This window comes from Microchirus variegatus (genome assembly GCF_963457635.1).
Source record: "Microchirus variegatus genome assembly, chromosome: 18".
NCBI lineage: Eukaryota > Metazoa > Chordata > Actinopteri > Pleuronectiformes > Soleidae > Microchirus > Microchirus variegatus.
Window position 1 is genome coordinate 15,096,261 of NC_139819.1, and position 17,872 is coordinate 15,114,132.

The window sequence follows — 17,872 nt, forward strand, 5'->3', positions numbered from 1 at the left end:
TGTTCTCAAAGTATAAATATGCAAAACCACACATCCGCTTTCTCTTTTATTTCTCTTTCTGTTCATTAATAAATGAAATGCAGAAGTGCAGAGACCAATGTTTAAAAAAATCTATGCAAGTGATTAAAATATATTTTTGTACCATGTATCTTTAAAATATTTATTTTCTGCTGCTAAACATAGAGATGTTAAATAAACGTTTAAGGGTTATTATCAAGGTTTAAGAATAAACCCAGAAAGCCGATTGATGAATTAGAAGATAAAAACATAACAATAAAATGACGAGGGAATTTAATATCCAAGACAGATTCCACACACACAAATCAACTAATTTAAAATGTCACTCTCCTGACTAAACCTGACTTTCAGAGATATGCCTAGTTTGCCAGGATCTTTACTTCTGAGAAATCCTTCAGCTGATGTGTGAACAATTTAATTTTTTTATTCAAAATGAGGCAGGCTTATGGTAATTTAATAATAATATTGTTGGAACCAATAACTAGGTTTCTTGTGTCCCATGTTAAAGTGATAATTTAGTAGTTTTTTAATTGTTTTTTTAAAGTGTGGTTCTATGAGGTACTGATACGCGTTACATATGAGGATTGCACTGTGCTTTCACCTTCAAAGGTCTTTATGGGTTAGGAAGGCTCCCTTCAGGAAAGGTTTGTAAACATCTACATGCTGAAGACATCTCCCCTTCTTGGGACTGAGAGGACAATCTCCCCCGACAGCTGCAGCTCATTCTTCAGGAAATGTCCCACTTGCTCAGAGCAGAGAATATCACAGAACACCCAGATCTCTGCCTGATCTCTTTGGATGTTGGCATTGCATGTTGGAAGCCCTGTGCTTCGGACGGAGCGACTCAGAGTCCGCCACACCTGTGAGGAGGGGGTGAACAACAGGGAAGAACAAACCAAAATCGAAATCAAAAGCCATGAACGATCATTTGTCATCATAATCAGTTTGTCATTTGTCTAGTATTTAACTAATAACAGACAAAAGCCATGGCATTTCCTTGAGCCTCAGTAGCCCTTTGTGTTTACTGCTAAATAACCACCTGAAACTAGTCATTATTGGCATTTAATTTGTTGACTTCTTTACTTTATTTTCTTTAAGGCTGATTAACTGACCTGTTCAATGTCCCAGGCTGCTCCACAGTTGTGCTTAGCAATAACCCATTTGGCTCTCTGGCGGAGGTGGAGCCTGTGGACTGACACCATGTGCTCAAACTGTTTGGACAGTGACTGGGAGCCTCGGTGAAGGATTCCTCTCTGTGTGAACACATTCCAGGAGCATCTGACAGGAGAGTCTGTGACAGTGACACCATCTTTGTCTTTCAGTGGTGGTTTTTCAGGTGACAGTCTGGTGACCTCTCTCTCTGCTTTGTAAGGGTTTGGGGTTTCTAATACACAGCAGGCAGGTTCTCTTCTCTTTACTTTTTCAGGTGGACTTGTTGGCGACGCTGAAGGTCGATGATCATGGCATCTCCCAGCAACACAGTCGTCACCTTCAGGGTTTTTTAACCGGTTTCCTGCGAGTGCTGTGTTCAATGTTGTGAGAATGCATGGCCTGCTGTGAGACACAAGAAGACTGTCTGAGATAGTGATACGGGGAGCTGGTTTAGCAGGTCTGATGGGCAACCAATGGTTTGAAGTTGTGAGTGGAAACCAGGATATAAAGACCGGAGGAGTACGACAAGGAAAAGGCTCGAGAAGCTTCTCTGTCCTCTCTAACAGTGAGCTGAGCTCTTCTGTTGATCCAGGCTGATAGTGCAGAACCACATCCTCCATGCAGACAGACCGGTCAGAGGACTGACTGCACCGCTCTCCTCGTCCCCATCTCTGTCTTCATGGCATCAGCACAATCTAAGGAAGTTCCTGTGGAGATGGAAAAACATATTTCTGTTACAGTTGCAACACATTTACTTGTGTTTAGTTGTACTTTGTGGTTCTTAAGTAAGGACATCATTAGATCTCTGAAAGCCAGGTTTCAAACAGCTATTTTCTGATTAAAATCTATCATAATTTAAACTATATTATGATCGTGTCTGCTTCTTGGCGGAAATGTCGTAGGGTGCAGGACTTGAGCTCGTGATGAGTACTATAATTTCCGTACTATAAGTCGCTATTTTTTTTCATACACATTGAACCCTGTGGCATAAACAATGATGCAGCTAATCTATAGATTTTTATGGGCTAACGAACTCCAGGGGGCGCTCTGGCAGGAAGTGCAAGAGCGAGAAACCTACTATAGCCTAGGATAGTCCTAATATATAAAGTGTCGATGTCTTTCGGCAGGCGGAGTGTCCAACGTCCGCACTGGCGGCCATCTTGCCACAGTCAATCTCTTTGGTGGGATCTGTGGAACCTGAGGTAAGGTCAGTGATCTGCACAAACGTAAATACTCTTACCTTGCTGAAATCATGATGGATTTATCAACGGTTTGTTTTCTTACAAACGTTATTATAATTCTGGATGCTTTAATGCAGCTCCAAATGACTTGTGCCAGAAGGTTTGAAGCTTCTCTCTGTTGCGGTTTGGCGTATTGTAAGCGGGATACTTTGTGGCATTTGCATAGTAATGGCTTTCTTCTGGCAACTCGACCATGCAGCCCATCTTTGTTCAAGTGCCTCCTTATTGTGAATCTTGAAAGAGCCACGCCACATTTTTTTCAGAGAGTCCTGTGTTTCACCCGAAGTAATTTGTGGGTTTTTCTTTGCATCCCAAACAATTTTCCTGGCAGTTGTGGCTGAAATTTTAGTTGGTCTACCTGACTGTGGTTTGGTATCAACAGAACCCCTCATTTTCCACTTCTTTATTAGGAGTGAGCTGCCTTGGCGAAGGTCTGCACTCTCTGAGTGCTTTTCTATTTTCCATTCAATTCCGATGAGAAGATTTTTCGAAGTTCTCATTGGTCTGTATTGCTAAGCAAGCACTCTAATGAACGCGGAATAATAACAATAGAATGCTTGATTTGCATTACTCAGCAGGCACTCCAATAATAAGAAACATCAGACTTTCAATACATAGACTTTATGCATTTTATTCTATGTTGTGAATAAATAGAGAGATCCTGCACTAGGGCTGGGCGATATGGCCTCAAATCAATATCACGATATATTGAGCAGCTCACCTCGATAACGATAAATGTACGATAAGTTCGAAGTTGCAAAATTATGTCATCGCCTACTTTGCATAATTGACCATTTGCCTGATATAAGTGTCCGAGTGTCTTAAAGGGACATGAACATACAGGTAGCCTGCCTACCCACTCACACAGCCAAAAACAACTTTTATTTTGTTTTCTTTTTCTTTTTTTTTGGATTATTGAATGTATCGATAATGGCAAAATGATGACGATTATCGTCGTAAATTTCGATAACGATAAATGTTCGATATATAGCACAGCCCTATCCTGCACTATTAACTCTTTCACGGACATTTTGTTTTCTTCAATCAGATAGATATTGTGAATGTGATGTTCACAGAATCGTGTATCGTGGACCATTTTGTGAGCTCCCCCACCGCTTAAGTCAGTTTGGATAAAAATGTTTGCTAAATGTATATGTAAATGAAAATAATGAACAACAACAACAAATGAGGACTCACCAAACAGTATCATGTAACAGCATATCAAACAAGCAAAACCTAGCGTTAAAACATATCACAACTACAACATATCAACGGTGATACTGGCTCGTTTCACTGTCATAAACTACTGCTTTAAGGTAATCATATTGCTAAGCTAACAACAGCTGCTATAAACAATGGAAAACAGTATAACGCTAGTTCAACATGACGGTGAACGATAATGTACGATAAATAAATTCACATTACACCACAAAACACTCACCTTTACTATCTCAGCTATCCATAATAAGCCAAAGCTTACGGAAACTCTTGTTGTGGGCAGCAGTCGTTAGTACTTTGCACGAACCGCCCGAGAAGGCTGCAGCCTGCGGAAAAGGCGGAGTTGGATCGTCCAACTCCGCCTTTTCAGCAAACTCCGCCCACAATACCATTTTAGGATCAGTGTGCCATGACGTCCAGTCGAAGAAGGAAGACGATCGAAGTCCTTCATGTCAGTGAATGTTAAACATTAAAGCCTCATTCCGATGTAATGACAAGTGAAATAAGATTTAGTTTTATTGCAGAAAATTGTTTTTATGTTATGAAGCTTAACTGTAGTAAAAAGTCAATGCAAAGACACGTGTATATATGTCAAATGACCCAAGTAGAGAGGCAAGCCTATGTATATTACAAAATATAAATGCATTTGTCTTTGTTTTGGCTGACCTAATTATAGATTTTACATTTAGTTTTATAGATGACAACATTGCTGTACGTTAAAAACAAAATTACCTGCAGTTTGCAGGTGTCGTAAATGCAGCAAGTTTTATAGAAGTCCGAAATCCCCATTGTCCTGAATGAAGCACGATTAAAAAAAAAAAAAAAAAACTGGATGTGGGCGGGGTTGGATCTTCCGGTTGGTCCTTCCCGCAGGCTGCAGCCGTTTCTACCTGGAACGCCCGGGTCTTCTTCTTCTTCTAATGCTTTTCCGGCATGCTTGAAGTACTACATCCAAGAAGCTCAAAGTCCGAGTCTTTGTTTGTTGCACTTCTGGCAGACAAGAAGGAATAAAGACATAACTCATCTGTGTACAGCCAGTCACATACACGTGTTTATTTAGCCATGTGAAAAAATAGCTCCGTTTTTCTTCGCTATTTTTTCTCGTCCATCTGAGAGTCTTGTTTCGAAAATCATTGTTTCCGACTGTGATGTCATCCACCGCCACCTTGTGGACACATGTAGAAATACCTTCAATTAACAAACAACGACGCTGAAGTTAGCCTCCGATTCGGGACAGGGAAAGTTAAGGGGAAATTAATAATAATAACATTTTTTTTTGTACACTGATTCTCTGTTTTTGTGACACTTCTTTATGTGAACACATTTTTGACATTTTATGTAAGACATTAACCTTGTATGAAACCCGCTATTGTATTTGTAAAACTTTTATAATATTTTATTTGTGAAAATGCTAAAGGGGAGATTTCACCGTTTTTGTTTTGTACATATACCTCATAAGACCAGGTCAGGATCAAAAACCACTGTACCTAGACTTCTCATATCTGGACTGGATTATACTACAGACACTGAAGAGTCATAAAACAGTCTCTGGACGGTGCAGATTTAGGGATTAGGTGAATTGGACACTAATGGTTGTGTGGCCCTTTGAGTTTTACAGTTGTGGTTTCTCGAAATTGTGTCACACACCAAATATGTCCCACATTATCAGTTTGTACTAGGATTCCTCCTGTAAAATAAATTGGTGATTGATCTCTGATACCGTGACAGCAATCCAACTTCTAAGGTGGTTAAAATGTATAATTACTTAAGTTTTTCTGACAAATGAAAAAAACAAATGTCACCTATTTTTTTACACTCTTAACTAAGATACAGACTGGAGTTTGTGTCGCCTTGTAAATCACTGAGAAATCTGAAGTTTTGCTCATAGAAATCAGAATATACTTATCTACTGCGACCCTGTATGGAGCATTTGTGTCACTAAGGTAAGAACAAGCCGACAAACGATTTCAAAATCCAAGGTCACAAAACAACATATTTCTTTTTGTTGATGGAGGCGGTAGTGGATCCAATAAGTCATGATGCAAAACTGCTGACTTTCTCTATGGACTTTGATGAGCGAGAGTGAGATCAATCTCCTTTTTGGAAAATGCTATGTAATGGCAGGAGTAAGCAATGGACACATTCATAAGACATTGTAGACTTACACAGCTGTATAATGAATTCCACTGAGCCTTTTTAAGAGTCTAAAAACTGATGTTCCCACTGGCAGCCATGCTTTCATCGACTCATTCAACCAAATGTCAAAAACCCTTAACCATTAAAGCTTCGTCACAACATACTTGAACAGAGCCTCAAAAACAACACAGATGCAGCCCAGTAGTTTGTCAATAGGACATTTTATTCCACGTCTGTTGATTTATTCAAATTACAGTACTGTACTTGCTGAGATGACCACTGGCTGCAGTCTGGACAGCTAAAACTGACAGCTGTACTACTTAAAGCAGACTTCTTTTCTTTTACGTTTTTTTTTTTTCTTTTAACGTTTCCTTTTTTATTTATTTAATTATCTTGCAACAGAAAAAAAAGCACATACTGTATATATGCCATGAGAGGTGATGAGTGAAAGTGACATCAGGTGGGGTGGGGTTATAGTTGGGTCGAAGAAAAAGAAAAAACAAATGAACAAAAAAACAAACAAATGAAAGACATGTTGTTAAAGGATCAGAATATGGCACATTTGGTCCACGTTGGTAGTTTTATTATCTAATTTTCAAACATGTAAGAAACGAAAAGAAAGGAAACAGATCATTGCATTTGTACGTGTTGTTTTTCTTCAGAAGCACAGCATTAATGACAGCATATTGAAGACATGACTGTAGAGGGGGCCACTCTTAAAGTTTGTCTTTGTTAAAAATCTGGGACTCATCTGCCAATTGATTTTATTTTCTTATCATCATCATCATCAATGTTATTAGTATCTTCTTTACATCCAAAAATGCGAGGTATGGGGAGGTGGTGGAGCATTGTGGATGATTGGTAGGGATGGCTTTGGACATTCACAGGAAGTAGTCGGGAGTGCGTCTGGTCACGTGGGGCTCGCCACGGCGTGGAGCCGGGTCAAACTGAAGACTGTGGAGGCAGAAAGTGTTTAGTTATTGATGAGGCCAGTGATGGAAAAAAAGAGAATCAAGTACACAATAACAAGGCAATGTGAAACGGGATACTCAAAAAAAACTAAACATGTTTGTATTGTGGGGAGACAGGCGAGCCAAACGCCCGCAGCCAGTGTGGACACCCACACGCAGCCACCTTTTTTACCAGGAAAACAGACAAACTAAAACTAAGCCTACGTTTACACTAGCTGGACATTTTTATAAACGGATATTTTCTTCCCTCCATTTTCCAAAAATAACTTTGTGCACACATCATCGTTTTCAAAAAAGTTTCCATTTATATTAACCCGCATAAATATGCTCGAGAGCCATCATAACTACGTCAAACCAGTGGGCGGCAGTGTAGGAAGGAGAAAGCCATACAAGCCAATCAGAATCCTCATTGACAACAACGACTGACCTCTCACCCTCGATGTATGGACGTAACCATACAAGTGACAGAAGCGATGATCGCAACATCCAAAAATTGTCACGCCACACCTCCGGAATAACCTCATTCTCAAAGTTCTCCCAACAGACAGCATTCCGCCCAGGTCGGACCCAAAACCCGCGATGCCGACGGTGACGCGGTCTGGCTCACCTCTGAGCCCTAACACGTCTCTGCTCCTCTATGTAATATAGGAGCTGTATTTGCAAATGCAAACATGTAAAAATGATCATTACCAAATGTAAAAAGGTCGCATTTTTGGAGCGTAGATTGCCTAAAACCTAGAAAGAGCCAAAAACGTTTGTGTGTAGACGTAAGGCACAAACGCAGGGAAGCCTCAGTTTTTAAAAATACCTGTGCTAGTGTAAACGTAGCCTTAATGGAACAACACCAATTTCTGCTAGCTGCAAAACTTTATGTGACGTTTACAGAATACAAAATTGTACTTACAAAGAGTATTTCAGAGTGTCATCCAGTTCCATGATGGCCGCCTGGTTTCCACAGCGGTAGCAGTAGTTTGGAGCACTGAAGATGGTCACCACATTCTTGTCATGGCCCCAGTTGTAGCCCTGAAGAAACAAGCACATGGGAAGTTAGGACCATTAAACATTTTATGACTAGCTCTGCCTGACTGGGTCAAGGGCTGCCAGATGATAGAGGTTTCATTCACACAGACCAGGATGAAGGGTAGCAACTTCCTTAAAAGGGGCTTACACTACTGGTCTGGTACTGGACTGGAAAGTTTTGGCTCAATTAGAAACATCAGATGAGCTGATCTCTTTAGTTAATTGCTCAAAGGCAAAGAGAATATTCTGTTGTGGGGAGTCCATCATTTGGCTGCAGTTTTTGCATGCATCATCACAACATCGGTTCGGTGATAAAAGTCTTTCGGCTGCCGAATTATCTGTGCATCCTTAAATATAACATCTTTATTGGCAAGAACATTCCCTTAATTACAGCGCTAAAGGTCTTCTACACAAAGATTGAGACCACGGAGCAAAACAATGAAAAGTGCGCCACATTTTACTAAGATCTACTCAGATCCCCTGCACTTAATTGCGACTTTATCCGATCCTCGTCAAAAAGATTATTATTCAGATGAAACTGTGTGCAGAGATACGTGGAGATGGAGGAGTGCACAGGAGCGGCGAACCGCGCAGGGGAGGTGCAAATCTAGCCTGGAAACAGATATATTATTTATTATCAACGTAATATACTGTGTTTTTATTATATTATTAGTAAGTAACAACTCAAAATGTAAATGTGCTGAAAAATTGGCTTTGAAGGCAGCATGAGAAGAGCAGCGCAGCCTCCCGAGTGGATCTGATCACACAGCATTGTGTATTTTGACGGGCTGAAATGTACCGAAATAACGTTGTTTGCCGTTACGCGTTGAACAGGGTGTACCGAGCGGTTCAGTAAAATACAGAATATTGTTGCAACCCTAATATGTATGTGTGTACTACCGGTCAAAAGTTTTAGAACACCCCAATAGACAGACGGACAGACAGCTGTTTGCTGTATTTGTGTCCTCTCTGTTGGACCTTGCTTGTGCTTGGGTCTCTTTATTGAAAGTTAAAATATTGATGTGGATCTGTGCATTTGTGAATGCTATGTTAATCAAATCTACACAGGGTTTCTGTCACATGTATGACATCTGATGTGCCCATTTTACCTCCATGACCAGCTGATGGGCACGGGACACCAGGGTGAGGCCATTGGCGTGGTTAAAGGTTTCTGAGATATCCTGTCCGAAGGTGTAACCAGCACCACGAGGAGAGATGCCCCACCCACCACGATCATCAGGGTCTGACCACAGCAGGTCACACATTGGGCCCTGCCAGGAAGAGAGAGAGAGTCACTCCTGTTCCACAGGCGCATTTTCACAAATGTCCTTAAGGTTGAAATATCATCTTCGAATAGGTATATTAAAAAAAAACCTTCCCAGAATGTAAATATATCTGTATGTATACCTCATGTGGGACTTCTTGCAGACGGTCCAGAGCTCGTATGTGATCCAGAGTGTCTATGGAGGGAGACAAACCTCCGTGGAGACAGAAGATCTGAAACAAAAATACAAGAAATGACAATTCAACCAGAGACACGTGTATAGCTTTTCAACCACAGGTAAACACGTTTGCCTTTGTTGCCTACTTTTCAGAACCAACATACTGTATATATGAACTCAGGTTCTGCACTTCTGAGAGCTGGTGTGCTAATTACGTCACTTCCAGGTATTGGAAAGCAGCTGGAAAAGCTCTCGTTGGCTGGCCATCACAACACATTTCTGTCTTCTTAGGGTGAGATTTCAGTCTGAAACAGCGCGACTGAGAGCTTCAGTGAGGAGAGATTTCGATCAGCTGGCTGGTTTGCAGCAACTAGGAGGTTTTTGACCATAAAACTTAATTAAGTTAATGTATGCAAGTAGACCTCCATAATTCACATATACACTACGTGCATCATTACGCCACGCCTCATTGAGACACGCCTCCGTATAGGAAATCCATTCCACTTTTTGCAGCCAGCTAGCAGAGCAGTTAGGGAATCACTTTTGGAGACATTTCAGCAGACAACATTAAAGCACAGACGTATCGGATCGGACATCTGTATAGTTGGACAGGAAATTTTTGATACGTCTGTATCGGAACCCGATACCGATACTGGATTGGCACCATCCCTTTTAATGGCCCAGCAATAATTTTAAGTTAAAAGTTAAAATGCTGTTCTTATTGACTGTTTTTGAAAAGCCATGGTACTATGTTTACCTACTTTGTGGCTGGACTGGCTACCTCATATGTTCAGTGTCTAGCTAAAAAAGCTGTTAAAGAATCCATTCCATTGTGATATTGCACTTTTACTTTTCAAAGCCTTGGAAGCGACAGTCGCACTGTTTCAATAAATGAAACTCGTTTTCTCACCACATCTTTGATTCATTTTGTCAAGCATTTGCAAGCTGTAGACGGTGTCCAGACAGAGCCATATATTGTATTGTGTAATAGATGCTTTCAGTTTTCAGTTCAATTAATACAAGACAATGAAACACTCACAAGAAGTCACCAAAATCACAATGTCCCTTTAAAATTTTTCAGAAAGCGATGCAAGTGTATTGAATCGCATGTTGGCTGAATATCGTGATATATAACATAGCATAAGCTGAATATCGTGTATCGTATCGTGAGATTAGTGTATCACTACAGCCCTACATTATGCATCCCAATTCATAGCAAGTAATTCACATGACAAAAATATTCACTGCTATAGTTTCATGGTGGATTAACAAAATAAAAAATTATTAAATCATCTATCACTAGCTCCTCATACCTGTCCATCAACCAGCGCAGTGAGTGGCAAGTAGTCGAACAGATCTGTGAAGTACTTCCAGACATTGGCATTGCCATACTTCCTCAGGCACTCATCATAGAAGCCATAGACCTGTGTGATCTGCCGTGACTCGTGGTTCCCTCTTAAGATGGTGATTCGCTCTGGGAAGCGAACCTGAATAAAAAAAACAAGAAAGTTGAAATTATCAGTTAATTAAATATTTCAATTATATACCACCTCTGTCACTTACTAATTACCAATGTGATGATTTGCTACTTTTCTTTATCTTGTGTGATCCTCACACGAACAAGTTATGGGTTTAAACTGCTACAACCCACTGTGACATGTAGTCCACGTATACTGGTTGACACGTTCTGGCTCGAACAAAATTGTGATTGGTTGACTAATTATTATTTATTTTTTTAAGTATTATTTTTTTAATGGTGAATTTCATTTGGTGGAAAGTACCAAGTGCTAATGGGGGTGTTTTAGAGCACCTGTGTTTCACAGGTAACAGCAGACAGATTAGTGTTGCCATTAATTAGATTTTCACAGCTCTACTACAAACATGGCATATCATTTAAAACAGTAAGCTGAGGTTGCTCCGTCTGTTTGAGTAAATGAACATATCAGAATTGACATATTTCAATGTTTTAGTATAATAATCTTTGATTGGTTTTATAACTGTAGGCACACCTGCCCGCAACAGATTTAGGGCTGCAACGATTACTCGAGTAACTCGATTACAAAAATTCCTCGAGGCAAAAACTCTGCCTCGAGTATCCGTTTAATCGCTATCCCGCACGTTATGCGGCCTGTTCAGCGCAGGGATCATTGTTCCACACGGACCGTTTTAGCAGACGCGCACCGCACATCAGGATCTCAGCTGGTGCGATGGCAGAGACGGAAAGTGAAACAGCTCTGTAAAAGGCAGAAAATTTCCAAAGTGTGGGACCATTTCATGCTTAAACATGAAGCCAACAAGGTGTAGTGTAACTGCAAACTACAACTGGTGTACAATAACAGCACGTCCTCAGTGATCCAGCATCTGAGCCGAAAGCATCCAGTTGCTAACGCCTCTGGCACACGCTAACATAGACATTGAAGTTAGCTGATTTAATGTAGCTTACCAGAGTGTACTGTATTTGTAGCGATGTCATGACTCGTGATGCGATTTGACTAGATATGGTGTTAAGCTTTGAATTGTTTAGTACATGTATTCATGGTAAATTGCAATAGAGTATTATTGCCCACATGCAAGAACACAAACACTCATCTTGTCTCTCTCATGCACGTGTGCACCCACACAATAGGGCTGTCAACGAATATTCTAAATTCAAATATATATTTGATGATAAAAAAAAATGGAGATCCGATTGTGAAAAAGAACATCCGATTGTGGGGAAAAAACACATTGGCGGCTGCTTTGATGATGATTATAGTGGGTGACTGGGCACACTGGTCACAGGAGTCGCACATGCGTAGCATGAAGCAGATGGCAGAGAGAAATCTTCCCGTCCCCAGCCGGTGGTTGTTTGCCGATGCCCCGAGAGAGTCTGCCCGCCATGAAGCTCTACATGACGGGCATACTCTCCCGACGCATTGGCAAACAACCACCAGCCAGCTAGTTAGCTAGCTGCTTTCATAATGTGTCAGTTATTTAGTGTTCAAAGCTCAACAGTCCTTTGGATGTATATCAAACCAACATATTCCAACACACAGACATTGTAACATGCCCATTTGCGAAAATATATTACAACGAATTTGTTCCTTGGCAGATGTGGCCGATATGTTTTTTTTTTTAAGAGGGAATATTCAAACTTCATTCTGGAGCAATTTTGACAGCCCTAACACACAAACAAACACACATGCCCACCCCTGTGTTATGTTACCACACCAATGCTGTGTCATTGAGCATTATTTGATTTGATAACGCAAAATTATTATTTATTTATTATTTTCCAATTACTCAAAGAATAATACTTGATTACAAAAATATTAGGTGCAGCCCTAAATCGATTACTAAATTCATCTCCAAACATTTTGATAATGGATTAATTATTAAAATAACATTCCTGATTGTTTAAACTTCTTAAATGTGAATATTTTCTTGGTTTCTTCACATTTACATAAAAAGGTACATTTACATAAAAAGGTAATCACTAAAACTGAATCATTTTGGTTTGTGGACAAAACAAGACATTCAAGAACATCGTCATTCCAGATTTGACAAACACTGATCAACGTTTCAGAACATTTCCTGACATTTTATGGACCAAACGATGAATCGATACATTGAATAAATAATCAACAGATTAATTGATTATGAAAATAATCAGTTACAGCTCTAATGCCGACAAAGTATCTCTGTACAAAGGAGCAGATGTCAGATTACAAGAGGACGGTATTTACCTTTAATGTGACGAGCAGCGTGACCGTCTCCACAGAGTAGTAGCCTCTGTCTACATAGTCTCCCATGAACAGGTAGTTGGTGTCGGGAGACTTGCCTCCAATCTTAAACAACTCCATGAGGTCATGGAATTGACCGTGAACGTCGCCGCACACTGTCACCGGGCATCGCACCTGAGCAGGGACAAGCAACATGGTCATTTGACTGAAGCAGGACTGCTCTACGGGCAGCATTACAAAGCTGTGCTAATATGTTTTGTTCTGTTAATCAAAAACAAACTGTCTGACCAACACGGGCTCAGAATGTCTACATATGGCTGGGTTATATCCTGTAATGAGTTTTATTTCCTCATTTACCAAGAGAAGAGTGTAATGTAGTGGCCTACACCTCCACGGTAAAAACAGACATGGTGAACAATGATATCTAATACAAACTTTTAGTTTACCCGAGTTGGCTGTGTGTGATTGTTCAAATTTTGGAGCCTAAGTGTAGCAGGTATAAATCTTATTTAGGAACTTATTTTCTTTGACACTAGCATGCTCATGTCTAATTCAAGTTAATGTATTGTTTAATACATTTATAATTATTAAAAATCAAAATAACAGATTAAGCCACTATTTTAGCTTTAAAACTGACACACAAGGGTATAATCTAAGAGATACTCACCTCTTGAACGTTGGACTCCTTTGTCAGAATTTCCTTGGCCTGGAGAGGAATCAAACACACATTCTTTATTCAATCCATATCACATAACACTTGCCATATTACCCTTCATAAATGTTATGAACTTAAAATGTAATCAATTTACCGAAACGAAAGAGCAAACTATTTCCTGAGCGTGGTTGAACAATTAATCAGTTTATGGTCAATTGCAAAAGCTTCAATTCCACTACTCTATTTTTTATTGTTGCATGTTCTATTCCAATTAAAAATATAATAGATATGTTGTAAGCCATTCATAGCTTTAAATTGCAAAATTGGAGTATTGACACTTAATGGTGTCCCGGGAATTTCCTGTCACAGTGAATACTGACGTGACGCAAAATATATCTTGCTGTATCAGTAAGAAAAATCACAGAATTTACTGATTGAATATGCAACATAGTGCCCCACAAGGTGTTAAGTGACAAATATTAGCTCTGTAAATAATATATACAGTGGTATGCAAAATTTTGGGCAACCTTGTAAGTGTTCAGGATTTTCCTTTATAATTCATTGGTTGTTAAGATAAGAAATTTCAGTAAAATATATCATATAGGAGAGGAGACACCACAGTGATATTTGAGAAGTGAAATTAAGTTTATATGATTTAAAGACAATTAGGCATGTGCATAAATTTAAGCACTACAAAAGAAAAATTAACTTAATATTTTGTGCATCCTTCTAAACGCTTTTTATAGTTTCCAATTAGAGTCTGGATTCTGGCAGAAGGTATTTTGGACCATTCTTCTTTACAAAATATCTTTTTCTGCATTACTCTTCCATACAGCATCTCCTTGTGTAAAGTTTGCTGAAAAGTTGAACGATGCACAGTGACATCATCTGCAGCAAGATGATGGTCTTTGGGGCTGGTCTGCGGGTTGACTGTGACTGTTCTCACCATCCTTCACCTCTGCTTATCTGAGATTTTTCTTGGTCTGCCACTTCGGGCCTTAACTAGAACTGTGCCTGTGGTCTTCCAATTCCTCACAATGTTTCTCACAGTTGAAACTGAGAGCTTAAATCTCTGAGATAGCTTTCTGTATTCCTCCCCTAATCCTCCGCATGATGTTGAACAATCATTGTTTTCAGGTCATTTGAGAGTCGTTTTGAGGTTCCCATGTTGCCACTCTTCAGAGAAGATGCAAAGAGGAGAAACACTTACAATTGGCCTCCTTAAATACCCTTGCTTGTGGTTGGACACCTGTGTATGGAGGTCAAGAGTCACTAGGGTTACCAAACCAATTTTGAGTTCAAATAATTGCGCTAAAGGTATTGAAATCAATAAAATGACAAGGGTGCCTAAATTTATGCAAATGCCTAATTTTGTGTAAATAATTTTTGCACCCTTTCTGTAAATCATATAAACCATAAATCATATTTCACTTCTCAAATATCACTGTGTTTGTCTCATATATGATATATTTAACTGAAATGTCTTTTCCAAACAACCAATGATTTATAAAAGAAAAGCATGAACATTTACAGGGCTGTCCAAACGTTTGCATACCACTGTAGAAGTGTGCTGAGCACAGCTACACCAGGTGGCAGTAAGTCCCCATTCAGCTTGTAAGTATAAGACCTGGAGTTTTCCATAAATTTCCTGCTGTGGCTTCTTCAAGGTTTACAGATCAAAGCTGGGTGGCAGGAACGTGGAGCACGAGGAGAGTGCTCAAGCTAGCTTGAGTCCAACTGACTGTGTACTTGCAGTAGTAATTTGACTCCCAATTGCATAAATTGGGTGTAATAGTCCAACTTGAAGAAATTTCACACAATTTCAGGCAGAGTAACTTAAAGGTCAGCTCTTCATTGAACTAACTCAATCTTTCCCCTTCCCACCTTTCTGACCTCCTTCATCCTCACACTCACTCTCATCCTCAGATGCCCTCCAACTCACTACACCCTCTGCCCATCTTGCCATGGGGGTCCAGGGCTTTCAGCCACTCTGCCAAGACCAACTTGGATAGGCATGATATTTTACAACAAGAAATAGATGTCATCACTGTTTTTGTTTTGGTTTGTCATATTTGATTTGCCTCAAGCTCAAGTATTGTAACCTTTGCAAATAAGATGGCCGATATAATATTGATTAGTCGACTAGTTTCGACCTATCAATTCCATAAATGTCATATTACAGGGTGGTTGAACCAATTGGTAATTACTTGAGCTGATTTAATTCAGTAATATAGTTTTTTCCTAACATAAGACTAAACACCCACCCACAACAACATTTTGAGTATTTAAATTCATTCGACTCGCAAAGAAAAGTTCTGAAGCTTAAAACGTCACATGACGTATTGAGAGCACTGAAGAAGTCGATGATGAGGAAGCCTCTAAAACAAGTACTTTAAATAAAACATCCATCGACGTGTTTAACGGAGAAACAATCCAGAGGTGACGCCTGAAACCTGGACTCTAAAAGGTTCACGCAATGATGATCAACAAAGACAGGGCGCGGTACAAACATAACCCATACACATGTATTTACTGTTCTACATTTTCATGCTATATGAAGGACTTTATGGTAAACAAACATTGATCGAGTGACAGTTTCTGCCATTTAAAATGTATGAAAGTGGCTCCGTCTATCTGCTGGCAAAAATGCGGGGTTTCGGCCTTTCTGTTGCGGGACGACAGTCGCTGATCCAACTCATCCAAATCAGCGCTGTCTCGATGGCCCGGACTTTACCAGAGCCAACACAACACAGCTACTTTGTATAGTTAGCTTAAGATATGATGCTGTGAAACACATATAGCACGCGGTGACTTGTGAAAAACGGAATGAAAATAGCTGCCGTGCCCTTGCCTAATAACCAGAGATTAGTCGGGGCCACTTTCGCAACTCAGGCCACACTCCGTTCGAGGCCGACATAGATGGAATAAAAGACAAGACTGGTGTGACCCACTTACCTTCTCACAAAGGGTCCTGACTTGGTTTTCTGTTAGCTGCTTACACTCGTTTAGCTGTTCGACCCATTGGTCTAGTTCTTTAGTAAAAGATTTGTCTTCCATGACAGCCGCGGTAGCTTGCTAAGCTAGCTGAGTTAGCTACCTGAAAAAACAAACTGGCCTCTGTCTCAGCGCTAGCCGCGTTAGCCTTTAGCTTGTCGTATTGTTAACCCGATGTAGTCCCGCCAAACCGGTTGGTAAATCAAGGAGAAAACCTAAAATTTACGAGCCCCTCAGTCAAATTCGATCATGATAAATCACATGTGTGAAAATGATCGACAGTAAAAAAAAAAAAAAACAATTTATATGGGCCAGGGGAGCCAAAAAGATCGCGAGTCCCCGACGCGGCAGATCGAAGGCGCAGGAGACAGCGGCGTCGCAGTGGATAGCCGATTTGGTAAAAGAGCTAGTTTCATTAACATCCGGGCATTTCAGTAGCGCGCAGAGTCAGCGCATGGGCGACACCCCGTGGACAAATGTTGAACGGTAAGAGCGGTTCACTAAAACCAAAGCATAGTGTTAGGTCAACCTGAGGAGACACAGAGTATAGAGCAGTGTTTTTCAACCTTTTTTGAGCCAAGGTACTTTTTTTCATTTAAAAAATCCCGAGGCACACCACCAAACAAAAATGTTTAAAAAAAATGATACTCTGTAGCCTATATTAACAATTTAGTCATTCTAATTGTCTTGAATATTTATATCCATATTATTTGCAGATTTGTTTTCAAAAAATGTTTTTAGACCAATTAGGTGAAATTGAATAATTTCCCACGGCACACCTGACGATCTCTCACGGCACACTGGTTGAAAAACACTGGTATAGAGGACACAACCTTGAAAGACACTCGATTTGAAGACACTTGAACAATCCAAGAGGAGCCACGGACTACCTTCTCTTTATTTACTTCAAAGACCAGTGTGTAGGATTTATTGTGTGGCATGGAGGGGTGACATTGCATATGGCAACCAACTGAATACATTTTGTGTCACACTCCCCATCCAAGTGTATAAGAAACTGGAGTCGCCCTCGAGGCAGAACAAAAAAATAAATATCGTATTTGTTTATTGGGCAGCCCATGGCCAAGAGGAAAGGGATTGGGCTTGTTACCTGAGCGTCACTGGTACAAATCCTGGGGCATGTCAAGGGCTGCAGTGCCTTAGAGTAAGGCACCCAATTCCCCACTGCTCCTGTGCACTACTGGTGTGTAATAAGGATGGATCGCAGAGGTCTTTTTCATTAATTGGTGTGTGACCAAAAAAAAAATTCTACGCTACTGTCCAAACTTCATAAAGGTGCATTATG

General features: G+C 40.2%; 2 protein-coding genes across 2 annotated transcripts; both read right to left on the minus strand.

The window, feature by feature from the left end:
• Positions 1-674: 674 nt before the first annotated feature.
• Positions 675-3,937, minus strand: shld3 (shieldin complex subunit 3; the record flags this gene model as incomplete). Its single annotated transcript, XM_083904603.1, has 3 exons — positions 3,853-3,937; positions 1,131-1,877; positions 675-878 (listed from the first exon to the last, which is right to left on the minus strand). The coding sequence occupies exons 2-3, from the start codon at positions 1,788-1,790 to the stop codon at positions 675-677; spliced, it is 864 nt and encodes a 287-aa protein (XP_083760729.1). The 5' UTR covers positions 1,791-1,877; positions 3,853-3,937.
• A 2,032-nt stretch (positions 3,938-5,969) lies between these two features.
• LOC310939649 (serine/threonine-protein phosphatase 2A catalytic subunit beta isoform) lies at positions 5,970-16,945 on the minus strand. The gene is made up of 8 exons (XM_083904457.1): positions 16,531-16,945; positions 13,588-13,626; positions 12,924-13,094; positions 10,512-10,685; positions 9,164-9,253; positions 8,866-9,027; positions 7,641-7,759; positions 5,970-6,719 (listed from the first exon to the last, which is right to left on the minus strand). Exons 1-8 carry the CDS (start codon positions 16,630-16,632, stop codon positions 6,647-6,649), a joined length of 930 nt encoding a protein of 309 aa, XP_083760583.1. The 5' UTR covers positions 16,633-16,945; the 3' UTR covers positions 5,970-6,646.
• Between the last annotated feature and the right edge of the window lie 927 nt (positions 16,946-17,872).

What these genes read in the sequence shown, in the direction of transcription:
- LOC310939649 (XM_083904457.1), bottom strand. Translation starts at nt 16,632, where the DNA reads ATGGAAGACAAATCTTTTACTAAAGAACTAGACCAATGGGTCGAACAG. An exon ending in AGGAGTCCAACGTTCAAGAG is followed by an intron (nt 13,095 to 13,587) that starts GTGAGTATCTCT and finishes GTCCCTGCTCAG; the next exon opens with GTGCGATGCCCGGTGACAGT. An exon ending in CGCTGCTCGTCACATTAAAG is followed by an intron (nt 10,686 to 12,923) that starts GTAAATACCGTC and finishes TTTTTTATTCAG; the next exon opens with GTTCGCTTCCCAGAGCGAAT.